At 39.3% G+C, this 16,042-nt stretch overlaps 2 protein-coding genes across 2 annotated transcripts; one reads left to right on the forward strand and one right to left on the reverse strand.

Annotated features, from left to right (window-relative positions):
* Positions 1–2,898: 2,898 nt before the first annotated feature.
* LOC308388325 (uncharacterized protein) lies at positions 2,899–5,684 on the reverse strand. The gene is made up of 2 exons (XM_080868943.1): positions 4,126–5,684; positions 2,899–3,822 (listed from the first exon to the last, which is right to left on the reverse strand). Exons 1-2 carry the CDS (start codon positions 4,515–4,517, stop codon positions 3,783–3,785), a joined length of 432 nt encoding a protein of 143 aa, XP_080725069.1. The 5' UTR covers positions 4,518–5,684; the 3' UTR covers positions 2,899–3,782.
* Positions 5,685–6,066: 382 nt separating this feature from the next.
* Positions 6,067–14,331, forward strand: kcnk1b (potassium channel, subfamily K, member 1b). Its single transcript, XM_080868941.1, has 3 exons — positions 6,067–6,572; positions 9,116–9,511; positions 11,552–14,331. The coding sequence occupies exons 1-3, from the start codon at positions 6,218–6,220 to the stop codon at positions 11,806–11,808; spliced, it is 1,008 nt and encodes a 335-aa protein (XP_080725067.1). The 5' UTR covers positions 6,067–6,217; the 3' UTR covers positions 11,809–14,331.
* Positions 14,332–16,042: the final 1,711 nt, after the last annotated feature.

The raw sequence follows: 16,042 nt of genomic DNA on the forward strand, positions 1-16,042 counted from the left end.
AAGACTGTGGTTGCGTTTGGTTATTTTTAATTAAAAGTTCACGAGTGGGTGTGTTTGCGACAGGATAGAGAAAAAAATAAATAAATGAATTATTATTAATAAATTTCATCTTCATTGTCATGGATCCTGTGTAAAATCTGGTGAACATTCATATGTAATTTGTGGACTAATGCGAGAATTTACCTAAATAAAGACAATATAAAAATACATGGCTTCCTTTCTTTATCCTTTGTAGAATGTATAAAATGTAATGTACTAATGTATGAACTGAGAATGACTGGATCAGTACCATAGGTTCTTTCTCTTTAAGCAGGAAAGTGAACTGCTGACATTACTGCTGAGATAAACAGCCCTCCCATTTTCCAGAGAAGACTGCAGTGATTACTTCTCTGTGTGTGTGTGTGTGTGTGTGTGTGTGTGTGTGTGTGTGTGTGTGTGTGTGTGTGTGTGTGTGTGTGTGTTCATGTGGAGACGCTTCACTTTTGCTCTGTAAAAACTTTTAATTTTTTAACATTGATATTTTTAAAAGTAGGAATAAGAATAAGCCCAAGTCAAATCAAGTGCCTTTTGAATTAAGGAATGGCACAGGGAAACACGTTTTAAGGCAAGATAACAATCAGATTAGTCCTCATTAAAGAAGAAAATGGGCACAGTTTCATGAATGAAGTGTTAGTCTCCTTCTTCAGTGATTATTAACTTCATCTGTAACCAGATAAGGGGACTAGGCCATCTTCGTGGCTACCAAGGTCTCCATAATCATGTTGTGTAATGAAAACAAAAGTTGTTTTCCTTTGATTAATCACCTTCTTATCTGTGTTTTCTTGAGATAAGAAGATGAATCTCTTGCCTCATCAAGAGAACATGCATGGCTATAGATAATGTAATTAAGAAAAATCATTCCAACCAATCTCAAACCCAAACTCCGTCTGCATCAGTACTTGTCCATCTGTGAGAGTACAAGAGCATATGATAAAGTTATAAGGCTTATCCCGGATTGTTACCACAGCTTTATTAGCTGGAAGTTTAGTAGGAAATCACTTCAGTGTGAACTGCTGACACACAAAAACGTCTGCTGTCAGAATACATTAAAACACGAGTTAGAAACCTGGAGTTGTCAAAATTAGAATCCACTGAGCACATCGTTATGTTCTTATTCACATTGATAGAAAACTTCCTTGCTGACCAACTTAAATAAAATGTAGTGTTTATTTTTGCATAGGATTATTATGTAGATCTTAATCTATAGTCTTTGTATAAAAGTTTTCTTTATATGTAAAAAAAAATAAATGAAAGTAAAGTCAGCTCAGTTCTACTTTTTTCTCTGGTCTTTGTACTGGAGTGTTTAATATATCTAACTTTTTTATATTACTTAAAGTGATATCCGGCTTTTTTTTGCAACTTATTACTTTTGACTTGCATGAGAACATGAGATCATCTGTTCCTTGTGAAATTAGGAACTGGCCTTACTCATGGTGTCACGGATTTGCTGATGCAGGAAAATAAATCATCTGACCTGAGCAACTGAACTGTAAACACAATATTTATGAGGACAGTTTCCTTAAGCTTTTATCCACAATGTTTTTTTTTCTTTACCTTTAAAATAAGACAGAATATCCTGGAATTAAATTAAATTAAAATAATTACCGGCAACTGCAGAATTTTAGCAGAAAATGTGATCCAGGACAATCCCATCATATTCTCCCAGTTAGCAATTATACTGTAAAGGAGTAGGTTGAACAAGAGACTGTGTGTACCTGAAATGATTAGGATTACACATATCAATCGTCTTGTTTTTTTTGAAGAAATAAAGGTAACATCTAAAAAACGGTACATTCATGTACACTAAGTATCTTTAATTTTGTGACAAAAACTCCCAGTAAATGTTGCATGTAAAAATAGGTTAGGTTAAGATTAAGGAAGTTTTTGTAAAGTAAACTGTCTCTAGGGGTGTAAGAAAAAAACAAACAAACCAAAAAAAACAAAAACCTTCTGTGAGCAAAAGTGTAACAGGAACAAAAAAACCCCACCCAAACAAACAAAAACACCCAGAAGCTGTTGGTGCTGATATGGTTAAAGAAAACATTTCATGTAATGAGATCCATATGTTAGACAAAAATTTAAAAAAAAATGCTAATTTTGCAGAAGATCTAATGATCTGTCATTATTTTTACTTTCTCAGTTTTAATCTAATGACAGCAACAGTTTTGGTTGTATAGAACTGAAGAAAGCCCTTCTAATTGTTGACTCTTGCCTGCCACCTGCAGGTCTCTTGCTGGTATGCCTCGCCTCTCAGTGACAATAGATTTGTGCTCTCTGCGTCCAGTTTTTGCAGCCGTGTACCTTGGTAGCCCACTGTTCGCTCTGCTGTTCCAGTATTACCTGGTATGTCATCTAATAGAGTTATTACTGTTTCATATCAAACCCAGCAGCATCTTCAATATCCTTCATCAGGCGCCTGTGGCTCAGGTAGTAGAGCAGGTTGTCTACCAATCAGACTGATGGTTTGATCTCTAGTCCATATATCCTCAGGTAAGATACTGAACCCCAAGTTACCCCCACTGCATCCATCAAAGAGTGAGTTTGTGTGTGAATGTAAGAAAAAGTGCTTAGATGTAAAGGAAAAGGATTGTGTGAATGAGACTTGCAAATAGAAAGTGGTTTGAGTGCTCAAACTGAGTACAAAGGTTGTCACTCGGTTTACTTTCTAGCTGATATAATTATGTTATCTACATATTGCTAACTCAAGGCATCAACACCCTGCTGTATTTCAGATTGTAGTTAAATATTTTTATTTTGCAAACACAACATGGAGCCTCAAGATATAAATTCATCTTTTAAATTAATGCTTTATTAGGAGATTGGATGTATGTAACTGTATTCAAGATTCAAAGTGTTTATTGTCATGTGTCACAAGCAAAAAGGCATTTCTCTGTGCAATGAAATTCTTTCTTTGCTGTCCATCCACAGATGCCGATTAACATATACAATAGAAATAGAACATATAAATACAAATAGTACAAATAAATAAAGATAAGATAAGATAACCTTTATTAGTCCCACACGTGGGAAATTTGTTTTGTCACAGCAGGAAGTGGACAGTGCAAAAGTTATGAGGCAAAAATTAGAATACAATAAGAATAAATACAGTACACAACTGTACAGAATAGAATAAAATAAAATACTATATACAGTAGAATAAGATAAAATAAATATACAATAAGATAAAAATAGAATACAAATACAAATACTATATACAACTGAGTAAAAATACAACGATGACAGAAAGGATTATTGCACTTAGTATTATTGCATATGTATGGATGTGTGTGCTTGATCAGTTAAAGTCTTTATTATGGAGTCTGACAGCAGTGGGGAGGAAAGACCTGCGAAATCTCTCCGTCCCACACCGTGGGTGCCGCAGTCTCCCACTGAAGGAGCTGCTCAGTGCTGTCACAGTCTGCTGCATGGGGTGGGAGATGTTGTCCAACAGGGATGACAGCTTAGCCGCCGTTCTCCTGTCACTCACCACCTCCACTGGGTCCAGAGGGCATCCTAGAACAGAGCTGGCCCTTCGGATCACCCTGTTCAGTCTCTTCCTGTCCCCAGCAGAGATGCTGCCGCCCCAGCAGACCACGCCATAAAAGATAGCAGAAGCCACAACAGAGTCATAGAATTTCTTCAGGAGTGGGCCCTCCACTCCAAACGACCTGAGTCTCCGCAGCAGGTACAGCCTGCTCTGCCCTTTCCTGTAGAGGGCGTCTGAGTTATGAGTCCAGTCCAGTCTATTGTTCAGATGAACACCAAGGTACCTGTAGCTGTAGTCTGCAGCCGATGTTGCAGAATGAAGACAGAAAAGCAGACAAAATATGGAGATGTGAAACAGAGATGTGTGCAAAAGAGCTTTAGCTTAATATGCTGGCTTAATTTGCAGGATGTGCAAAAGATTTTTATTATTACTGTTCAAAAAAAGGTCAGCTGTTCAAGAGTCTGATGGCAGTGGGGAAGAAGGAGTTAGTGAGTCTGGATGTTGTGGATTTCACACTTCTGAACCTCCGCCCCGAGGGCAGAAGTGTGAACAGTCCGTGTTGGGGGTGTGTGGGGTCTTTGAGGATGGAGGCAGCTCACCTCTGGACTCTGCGATGGTAGATGCTCTGCAGAGAGGGCAGTGGAGTCTTGATGATCTTCTCCGCAGTTGTTATCACTCTCTGCAGGTGTTTGCGGTTCATAGCAGTAGTGCTGCCGTACCATGCAGTGATGCAGCTGGTCAGGGTGCTCTCCACAATGCAGCTGTAGAACCTGCTGAGGATCTTGGCCGACATACCAAATTTCCTCAGCCTCCCTAGGAAATACAGCCGCTGCTGAGCCTTCTTGATCAGCTGTGTGGTGTTCAGTGACCAGGTGAGGTCCTCAGAGATGTAGACACCCAGGTACCTAAAGCTGATCACCCTCTCCACTTCAAGGCCCTGGATTAACAGCGGCTGATGAGGCCTCCTCTTCTTCCTCGTGTCCACTATCATATAATGTAATTCCTGCACTTGTTACAAAGTGTGTATGATGCAAAATCTGAGCCCTCATGCAGGAATAACATTGAGTGACTATCAGAAATGCCAATTTTTAACTGGGTGCACAGTTCTCAGTATTTATACACTCAAAACTAACTATTTATGCCCAAAATAATGATTTCATGCAATTTAAGTACATGTAAATTTAGTAATTTTTTTCCATTGTTACAATGGAAAACGTTAAATTAAATGGAATCTGGGTGCTCTACCGGTCTTATTTGGATAGGTGGCGCTCTTATTTGAATTTGTGTTAACCTAGGTTAATTGCATAGTCTTTTAATAAATAATTTATTGTCATTCCTCTCCCATCGGTCTCAGTTACGTGACCAGGATCTCCCCTGTTCTGTGGAAAAAGAGAAGCAATTAAAGATTTAGCTACTCATTGCTCAGGCGTTGGAAACAAAGTGAAGAGTTTTATATAATCTGATTTTATTCGGTGTATTGTACAAGCAATCCCGCAAAAACTTTTAAACACTTGAAAAACTTAAAAAAAAAAATGCTGTGTGACAGGAAAACACTTCGAGTAACGCAAAACATATTTTCGAAGGGCAGGTAACTTTAAAGAAACAAAAGCAGAAGTTTGACAGGGTAATCCATGCATAATGACTGTTGATGCATCGTTGTAAACCATACCACACCTTTGACTCAGTATTTTTCCTTTCTATGTCATCAATGCAAAGAACACTCTTCAGTAAGTACAACTGTGATGTAGTCGCCCTTGCGTATTTCGACTGTATGTTGTCTGATGGTGATATATATATATATTTACAATGGAACATATTGGATATATCACTTCTATCTGACATATTTAGTTGTTATGTCTTCCAAAATATTCTTGTTTCATTTTTAATAACAATGATGTAACACCCATTCTACCTGCATTAGCTTTAACTTTGATATTTTAGGTATTGTGTCACCACAAACCTCAGTTCATGTGATTGAGATCTGGCAGCCAGGAGTGGACCAGCAATGGGCCGTCATTCTGTCATTCTGTATGTAGGACAGAAGTAAGTGTTGGCTGTCACAGAACTGGGCCAATAATAATTTAGCCATTTGGGACCCGAGTCTCCACGCCTCAGTTAACCCCAGGCCCCCCTGTGGGTACACTGGGGCGTTTCTTCATCTACCCAACATGACAGCCATCTGTGGTCTTTTCTGACGTCTCTCGATTGTTTTGACTAGAAATCGAAAGACAGGCTCGGCTACCTGCGGGGGGAGAAAGGGGAAGTTCTTGCGTCACACGCCCTTTGTCGTCGCCACATCATTTGATGCCTTCAGAAGCGCTTGAAGCTCGGATTTTCCCCCACTGAGTAAAAGCTAAACGCTTAGATTAGGAGTCAGCCTCTTAGAAATGTGCCTTTTGGGGGGGTTTATCTATCCAAAGGATCTCCAGTGACGACAGCGTACCAACTCGATACGCGTTTGTAGTATAAACACTCTTTTTGTAAAGATATTACGTCGAGATTACCGACTGCACTTGAAAGCACCAAGTGGCAGGTTTCAGTCAGGGGAAAGCGGTTCCTCGTTTTGCTCTTTGTCTCTATTACATCCCTGCGTGTAGGATATATGCTGTCAATTTAGGACGTTAGACGGTCAAATTAACACCGTAGACAAACGTAGCTTAGTATCACACCGGTGTGATACACCTCTTAAAAATGCTCCAGTCTTTAGCCAGCAATTCCTGTGTGCGTTTGATACAGACTCACAAATCGACGTGGTATTTCGTCTCCCTGGTGGTGGGCTACCTCCTCTATCTCATATTCGGCGCAGTTGTTTTCTCATCGGTCGAGCTGCCCTACGAAGACCTCCTGCGACAGGATCTGAGGACCATTAAGAAGCAGTTCCTCCAGGAAAATGACTGCCTCTCCGAGGAGCGGCTGGAGCAGTTTCTTAGGAAGGCGCTGGAGGCGAGCAATTACGGGGTATCCATCCTGAATAACGCATCGGCCAACTGGAACTGGGACTTCACCTCAGCGCTGTTTTTCGCCAGCACGGTGCTGTCCACCACAGGTAGGTCCTGGGCAGGCCGGGTGATGCTGCAGCCGAGCATGGCGCAGAATAGCGCAGAAAAGGCGCCTGACAAGGCCACACAAACGGGTCTTAGTACAAACGGGACTTTATATTTTGAAATATATAATCTTTGTGTTTTGCGTTTATGTTGACACCGGAAACCCCGTTTACACACATTAACCCACTCTAAAAGAGCAACCCTTGCTGCAACACACACACACACAACACACACACACACACACACACACACACACACACACACACACACACACACACACACACACACACACACACACACCATATAAATCCAATCCATTATTAATATATATATATATTTACAGCTAGCGATAGAAATTTAAATATCTTCTTCTAACAGCTATAGCTGGAGAAGCAGGCCTTAACCCTCCCAGACAGCCACACATATTCTGCTTTAGGCAAGTGCATCACACACGTGGTTTTCTGTCACTTTTTCCAAGGTGTAAGAAATAGCTTTGTTAAGTTAGAAGTTATGTATTTCTTTTCCCGGATAACTTCACAAAGGGCACGCCTGCCTTGCTGATCAGTCAGCGCACAGGAAGAACTTTAGCCTGACAGATTGGCAGCAGTGAGGTTACAACATACACGGTAGTAAAGGGACCCTGTGCCCCAGTTGCTTCCTAAATGGGAAAAAATGATCGCATTATCTTGTTTTAAGTCTCAACAGAACTGATGACTGTAAACAGGACCTGACTGAGGTCTGCGTTTTTGCCTGCGTGTCATTTTACCATTCAGTCTCAGACACTCCCTGTTATTGTTGGATATTTTCTGTTGCCTTTGTTACCTTACAAAAACACATTACTCAATAGATGTGCAGTGACAATTATGGTATTACCTAGGGCAGGTCTTATTCTGAAGTGATGTAGTTACACTGTAGCTGCTAACTAACAAGTGGAGGTGAACTATTTGGGATTTTTGTCACAAGGAAACAGTTTTATCACTTGCATGTTGTGAGGCGGTAGTCCTGTGTTTTCAGCCTCTTTTTTTAGGTCTGGTATGTTTTCACACCAATGCAAGTTTAGAAAAGTGAGCACAAAGTTGTTCAGCATGACTTAAACTAGACCACAGATACTGATAAAGCTTAAGCAGACAGAAACATGGCTGCAGAGAAGGTGTAGGAATGACTGTATGCATACTAATATAAAGTGCAATTAAAATATAAATGCTGGAACTGGAATTTGCAAATCTCAATTCACAATAAAACACAGAAAAAATAAAATGTTTAAAAATGCATCATTTTAGGAAAAATGTTTGCTCATTTTGAATTTGGTTGCAGCAACATGTCTGCAAAAAGTCGCAAAGGTTCCATGTTTTCCACTGTTTAGCCTCCCCTCTTCTTTTAATATAAGTCTAAACATCTGGAGGAGACCAGCTGCAGAGACATACTTTTTTGGCATTTGTGGTGCTTTCCCAGATGTGCACAATGTCAGTTCCATAGTCACGGGTTCGCACCCCCATACCATCAGAGATGCAGGTTTTTGAACTGATCGCAAGCCAGATGGTCCCTCTCCTCTGTAATCCAGAGGATCCAGTATCCATGTTTTTTCTTTTGTTTTTGTTTTTAAACATAACATTTTTTTGTTACGTTTGTTACAAACTTACAAAATGAGATTTGGCTCAGACAGGACTTACTTTAACCTGAAAACTGTGCTCGCAGACAATGATTTCTGGAAGTGTTCCTGAGCAGATTCAGTGATTGTGACAACAAAATCATTCCTGTTTTTATTGCAGTTTCACCTGAGTGCTTGAAGATTATAGAAGTCTGCTACTGATTTGTAGCCTTGTCTCTTGCACACAGAGACTTCTTCAGACTCTTTTGATGACACTATGTACTGTGTAGATAATGAGATGTTCACAGTCGTCACAGTCTTACGTTTAGGAACATTATTCTGAGATTGTTCCACAGATTACAGATGCAGTTTCTTGCATCTTTACTTCTGAGAAACTGTGCTGCTATAAGATGCTCTTTTTATACCCAAGCATGTTACCTACCTGTTGCCAAATAATGTAATTAGTTGGAATAAAATACTACTCACTTTTCAGACTTTTGAGATCTGTTGCTGCTGTAAAAGTCAAAATTAGCTCATATATATACTTTTTTAAATGAAATTTTAAAAAAAAAGTTCAGTTATCTTAAATTTAGATTGAAGTTCAAGACAAACTGCATTAAAAAAAATAAAGGAAACTTGTTGCGTGCCACAAAATACTAAAAAAAGAAGTCGTAACTTTTATATCCTCCAAATGTTTGTTTTACTGTAACTGTGATGCAGGATGTTGCTGTTAGTTAAATTGAGCTCTCTTCCCATGAAATGCAAACAAGCTACAATCTTACAGTGCATTTACAGATCGCCTTTCATGGTAAATATTTGCGTGGTTCTTTCCTGCAGTCACACCTGACGTGGCAGGAGAAAGAACAACAGACTATGATTTATAGCAGTGATTACAGAAGCGTTGCAATCCTACATTATTCTGCAGCTTTTGATGGTCTTAATGTTTTTCCTCTGCAGGATATGGGCACACAGCACCACTCTCAGATGGCGGGAAGGCCTTCTGCATTATTTACTCCATGATCGGCATCCCCTTCACCCTTCTATTCCTCACTGCTGTGGTGCAACGGATCATGGTATTTAGCACACGGAGGCCGATCACGTACATCCACACACACTGGGGCCTGTCCAAGCCACTGGTGGCCATTGTTCATGCCACTGTGCTCGCCATGTTGGCCGTCTCTTGCTTCTTCCTTATCCCTGCTGCCATCTTCTCGGCGCTGGAAGAAAACTGGAACTTCCTGGAGTCCTTCTACTTCTGCTTCATTTCGCTCAGCACCATTGGCCTCGGAGACTACGTGCCCGGAGAGGCTGCCAATCAGAAGTTCAGGGAGCTCTACAAAGTGGGCATCACTGGTGAGTGTCGCTTTTGAGAGTGTTAGTAGCTAACTGTCCACTTTGATTCTTATCAGAGGTTTTTTAGTGATATTATATAACTAAATTATTCTGTAGATCTATTATTTTGGTCTAATCACTATTAAGAAAATACATTTTTGGATTACGGTATCGTTCTTAGTGCCTCTGATTCTCAAAATTACAACATCCTTCATAAACTAGGACCTGCTTTGTTTGCACTTAAAAACAGCACTCGCTTCCTAATTAAGCTATAAAGTGAGGAAAGAGCCTCAACAAGTCACACATAGTGTCAGAATGTGTAACATATGCTAAAGAGATTGTCTTTATTTGTTCAACTCTCATTTGGAAATAACAGCTGTAGAATACGGCCAGAGTTTGAGCTCATTATCACGGATGGATTAAATTGAGGGTGGTGTAAGGGATAAAACAGCAGATAATGCAGGGCAGCAACAGGACTAACACGTCAGAGGGTGAGACAGGAACTTATGCTGTTTAACTAGACCAGCAGATCAGGAGGGCGTGTTTGGTACGATGAAAGCAGAGCAGTGTTATGTGTGGGTGAGCCAGTTGCCTGCCCAAATTAGCTCACAGGCTTCACTTCATTTAAATTGCAAATGTGTCAGAACGAATGCTGTTATTTTTCCGATGTGAGAAAAATCACTTTTAGCGGGTTTTAATATGGCCAACTTTGATCTGCCTCTTTGTGACACAGTTAGCTGGGTCTATCTTTGACCTGTTTGTGAAAATTACACCATGCGCCGTGTTGTGAGTGGATGCATCAGAATTACAGGCAGGTAGGTTTTATGTCATCATCAAAGAAGGGCCATATACACGTGGTGTCTAGGATATAGCTTTTTCTACAGTAAAGTAGAAGTAATCACTGCCTTCTACTTGAGTCTGCACATTCAATTTCTTAAAACCTTCAGTTAAAATTGCCAGTTATATGCATGTTTTTTATGTGTTTAAAGCCATATTAGTTATTCTAATAAACAAGGTTAGAGCAGTTTTAAATCTGGACGATAACCTACTGGAGACAGCAGGAAGGTCTTGCCTGCATTTTCTGGTTGTCTTGTGCAGCATATTCTTAGCAGCACCGTTAAAGTTAAGAGTGCAAAAAAGTGAAACTCAGTTTAAACCCATAGAGTCTCATCAGGGAGTGCGTGCACACGAATGTCAAATGTTATTCCACTCGACTGTCTCCAGCATTTGTGATGTGGGTGTGTGGTCAGAGAGCCAGAGAGAGAGAGAAATAGACGTCAATTTGTAGGCACAATGTGCCAGTCTGTAGGAGGAGACGAGGCAGGAACAGAACGTGTCTGTTTGCATGAATGGCTCCAGACACATTCGTACAACTTCCTCTGTGAAGAATTACATGCATCGGAAGTGATATGACCATAACTGTGTTACCATTGTGATGTAAGTGGAACAACTAAAAAACAGCAGGCGTTTTGTTTAGTATATACTGAACAAACTACCTCATTTGCTAAAATCTCTTCAGTCTTGCCTTTGGGGTTAAGCAGCCACTCCTTCTGTGAGTTGCACTCGGGATTTGCACTATTCAGTGCATTCTGTATGTGTGCATTTAAACTGATAAAAACAGTAAAGAATAGCATTTCCTACAAATGCCAGGCTCTGTTTTGATATGGAAAAAACCACCAACTATCAGTGTTACACTATCCTTTCCATTTTCTCTTTGTTTCATTCTAAAGCATGCTCCATGTTTTTGTTAACATGGATGGTTTGCACTGCCCTCTTGTGTTGATCCATAAAACAACAGTGTTTATGAGTAAATCCACTGGGTTTGTATCAAGTAGCAAAACATCATCTGCAGCTACCATGCTGAAAAAATATGCTGCATTATAAATGATAAATATGCTGCAGGTATGAGATTAAGTCAGGCTTTAAACCTCTATTTAAATCCAGGGGAAGTGATTTCACATCAGGATTAAAGAAAATGCTTTTAATATGGTGTTAATTACACTAAGCACTGCAGATCATTACTCATATGCCTCCTAATCCTTATTTTTTTTGTCTCATCAGTCTACCTGATCTTGGGCCTCATAGTCATGCTAGTGGTGCTGGAGACCTTCTGTGAGCTGCAACAACTGAAGCAGCTCAGGAAAATGTTCTACCTGAAGAAGGAGAAGCCGGTCGACCGCCTCGCCATTTTGGAACACGATCAACTCTCCTTCACTACGGTGTCCAACAGCGGCACAACCCAGAGCCAGGACAAATCCCAGATGTTTGTTAGCGTCCCGACTCTGGCCTCTCCCAACGACGATCCTATGATCCAGTAAAATTCACTTATTAAGGGATTAAAAATGTAGAAGTGAGGCAGAGAGAATGAGTAGATCTTAGCTGTAGGCTTTGTTTAACACTCAGCCCTGCAAATTTTAGTCGTAAAAGAAAAAAAGAGAGATCAAGCAGATCTCAGATCAAGCAAACGTTTTCCTTTAGTGAACCACAATACTGACAATAGTGTTACGCAGCAGAGATTAAAATTATGTATATTAATAAGGCAGAAAATGAATATTGTAACAGTGGCTATAAATACAGAGGCAGTGATAAAAGAGAAAAAAACCTGCTGTATTTCTGTCCTACAGACGCTCGGCACCATTGAAAGCTGCATTATTTATTGCATATTTAGGAATACTTTCAAAGTTAGGCTTTTTTGAATTTAGCTAAAATGCAGGACAAATCTCTGTTGTCTGTCTTAAAATAGTACATAAACATGTGTGCATCTTGTAAATAGAGATGCTTGACAGATATGTGGAATGTACATAATCAGGTTAATGTTTGAAAATGTAAATGTGACACCTCCAATTATTCCACGCCGTGAAGATGCTTCAAAGTGATGTTGATACATCTAAAAGGAAACTAATTATTTTAAGCTGTTTACTTGAAACGTGTCATCAGATTTTTATTTAAAAGTTGTTTTTTTTAAAAGTCAAATTAGATTATTGCTCGGCACAGTTTGTGGCGCTCCTCGCTGTTGAATTGGCTCCTGCTGAGTTTCAGGTTCCTGTTTTCGTTGCATATTATGTTTTTCACGATGGATTTATGAGGTTGACATCAGAATACATCCTGAGAACATGATCGTTTTGAGAAAGCTTTTTAAAAAAACAGGCTTTTTTTCCCCCACAGCGGACTTCCAATTAGAAACACTTTACAAGCATGTTGTTTCTCTTTTTAAGTCTGCTTGGGTCATCTTCATAGAGGTGTTAAATATTCCGGTCGCACTCCACATTGTCATATTACATCGGGAAAAACATTTGTGGATTTTCTCATGCTGCAGCTCTGTTTGGGAGTTGTTACTGTGTCAAGCACTATAATTTATTGATTCATCTGAATGGCTTAACATGTGCTAAAGTGTCTGAAAAGGGATGTGACGTTAGCCCGGTTCGAACAGAGAACTGCAGAGGGCTGACCCGTGGCATTTTACCTTCAACAAAGAGAGCTCAGTTTGCACAAGGACCCGAGTACAAGAATTCCTGAAAACCTTAGATTTTTTTAAATTTTTTTATTGGAAAGACTTTGTTTTTGTTCATGGATACTTCGTAAAACTTGAGAGTTGCTCTAAGCTAGAAAAGAACAGTGTTGAACAGCACATTTTTTAGCGTATGTACAAAGTTTGAATAAAGAAGTGTACGTTTTTGAATATTAAGTGGGGAAGGTTTACAAAATATTCTCGGTAATTAATTCAAGCAATTCATTTCTATACACGGTGCAATAGGAAAAGAGGAAATTATGAACTCCAGAGTAGGAGCGCAGCTAAATCCCAGTTTTTATCCATTGTCTCAGATTTAAATCGAATTAAGTGACTTTAAATGAGCGAGTTTTAGGACTGAGGGAAAGTGTTATGTCAGATACAGTAGTTTCATGGTCATCATCCGTCCTCTAATCTGTTTGGTGCAAACAGACGACCGCTCAAACAGTGACGCATGCTGCTGTAATGAAAAACCTCGTTTTCAATCACAGCACCTCCCGTTTCTCTGAACGGTGACACCGGTACAATCTGTTTTATGGAGATAAAGTTCTGACCTCGTCTTTCGCATCAGGTTACAGCTTTTCATCAGGTTTTGAATGTAATGTTTTTTAATGCCTTTTTTTTTTGCTACATGACATTTAAAGCCCTGTGAGAGTGCAGAAAAACTGACTCCTCTGCTGACTTTAAATTCAGTTTCATTTGTTTGGAACAGTGCATACAGGTGTCATGACCTGAAAGATTACCACTCGAGTTGGTTCACTGATCTGCAACAGTGTGTTCTGTAGATCAGTGGTTTTCTCTCTTTCTATTTTTATGCCAGTCTGGTCCTTCATGTGAACTGTGAAACACTGATCTTGTTCAGATTTCTTCAGGAGAAGAAGGAGAACTTGAAACTTGGGGGTTACTCGCCTTATTTTTACTGTAAGATGTTTAAATTGCTTTGTAGACAGATTAAGCTAATTGATGCTAAGGCTTTGATCCTACATGTTATATCAAAGGCAAAGGCTATCAGGTGAGGTAGTTCTAGCTTTGATTCGGGAATAAACATCGTATGAAGGATTACAAATGGAAGTACACTGACGTTATTTATTCATGCTGAGAAATGGCATGTTTGGAGTATTTGTATTCATGAGTTTTTTGTACATATCTCTTCAGTGGTGGATGCTATAGATTTACATTTCTTGTTAAGTACTTTAGTGTTGCAAGACTACGATTGTCATGAATACCATTGTGTATCAAGGTTTTACATGAACTTCATTTCAGCATAGGAATAAGAAACAAATAAACTGTAAAAGTGTGTCTTAAATAAAGTGTTTGTTATTAATTAATTGGATTTCTTTGTTTTGTTTTGTGTCATGAATTGCAAAGCACAGACCCAAAATGCTGGCTATTAGGATGACACAAGTGAGATAAGATAACATAAGATAAGATAACTCTTTGCTGTCATTTCACAGTCATACTTAGTACAATAGTACAACGAAATTGGAAACTGTCCATGTTGGCACTAAGCACAATTAAACACAACAAAAATGCAACACAACACTTTAAAGTTGTGTTTTTAAAAAGTGCAAAAAAAAAAAAATGTAACAAAACACTAACCTTTATTTTTGCAATTGCAATTTCCAAAGCCAACAAAGTTAATAACAAAATCCAACACAAAGTTGGGCAAGCTAACTGAATCTAAAGTACAAAGCAGCTGGTTGAGAACAGTGGTTAGTACTGTTTTCTCACAGCAAGAAGGTCCTTGGTTCAAATACACCATCTGGCTGGAGCCTTTCTAGTTTATTGTCTCCCCATGTCAGTGTGAGTTCTCTCGGGATGCCGCTGCAGTTATTGGGATTAGCTTAAGTGGTGATTCTACATTGGATGTTGGTGTGAATGCAAGTATCAGTGGTTGTCTCTTTGTGTTAGCCCCAAAACAGGCTGGCAACTCTCAGCCTACGGCGGCCAGGATAGGTTACAGCCACCTACCCGCAACCCTGAAATGGATAAGCAGAGGCGATTGGATAGCTGGGAGAACACGATGTGACAAAGACTAAAGGGGACACTGACCTCCCTTTACACAAGACAGCAATTAAGGGGGTAAGTGAACACAGCTGGGTAACGAGATGTAGGTGATAGTAATCAAAGACAACGACACAGGAGAGAAGGTAAAACTAAACGTAAGATCCTAGAAATAAAAAAACTGCCACAAGTGACTGAAGTGAGAATGGAAGTGATAACTAAACAGGGAAACAAACATGTAAGCGAACTTAATATAGGGGAAGTGACACAAGTGGATGGAACAAAAAGCACTGCGGGAACAATTAAACTGTTATGCAAAGAGGATGTAAGAACTTACGAGTAAATTCCCTAAGCAAATAAATAAAGTTGTAAATATAACCACCAAGCAAACTCAAATAGAAAATATATAAATAAACAAAAGTTGTAATAAACTCAAAAACACTTGTTCAAAGACCCAGGACCATGAGAGGCATTTCATGCAAAATGCTATAAAATTTGAACACAGGAAAATTAAGTGTTAGCTCATAGGAAATGTGCCCCGACACCTGTGTTCTCTTGTAGAAACACATGATTATATGAAGGGGAAATTTGCAGTCAGTTTCTGCTGGTTTTGTGTAGGAGGAATTGGAAAGTAAAAGCAGAACAAATAACCACAGGGTCTTTTCTAGGCTTTTTAAATATATATATATATATATATATATATATATATATATATATATGCTTGAATGCACCATTATGACCTTAAAAATGGATATGGGTGTTCATCACACTTTGTTTCTGCCAGTCATTCAAGCTGGAGGTGAACACGAGGCTCTGCAGGATCCGAAAGAAGTGATTAATCTGAAACTATTTCTCATTTCAGCAAACAAACAATAGTTAGGCTCCTGGGAAACTTTATGAGAGAAAGGACATTAGTAGCTGTTGAAATATGCAAGATTGCAATCAAAATCGTCCCACAATATCATGCAAAGGATTTGAATTTGCATAACATATAGAGGCTTTAGGACCAGACAATATCAGATACAATGAAATATATAAAG

The sequence above is a fragment of the Rhamphochromis sp. 'chilingali' genome (genome assembly GCF_963969265.1).
Source record: "Rhamphochromis sp. 'chilingali' genome assembly, chromosome: 20".
Lineage (NCBI taxonomy): Eukaryota > Metazoa > Chordata > Actinopteri > Cichliformes > Cichlidae > Rhamphochromis > Rhamphochromis sp. 'chilingali'.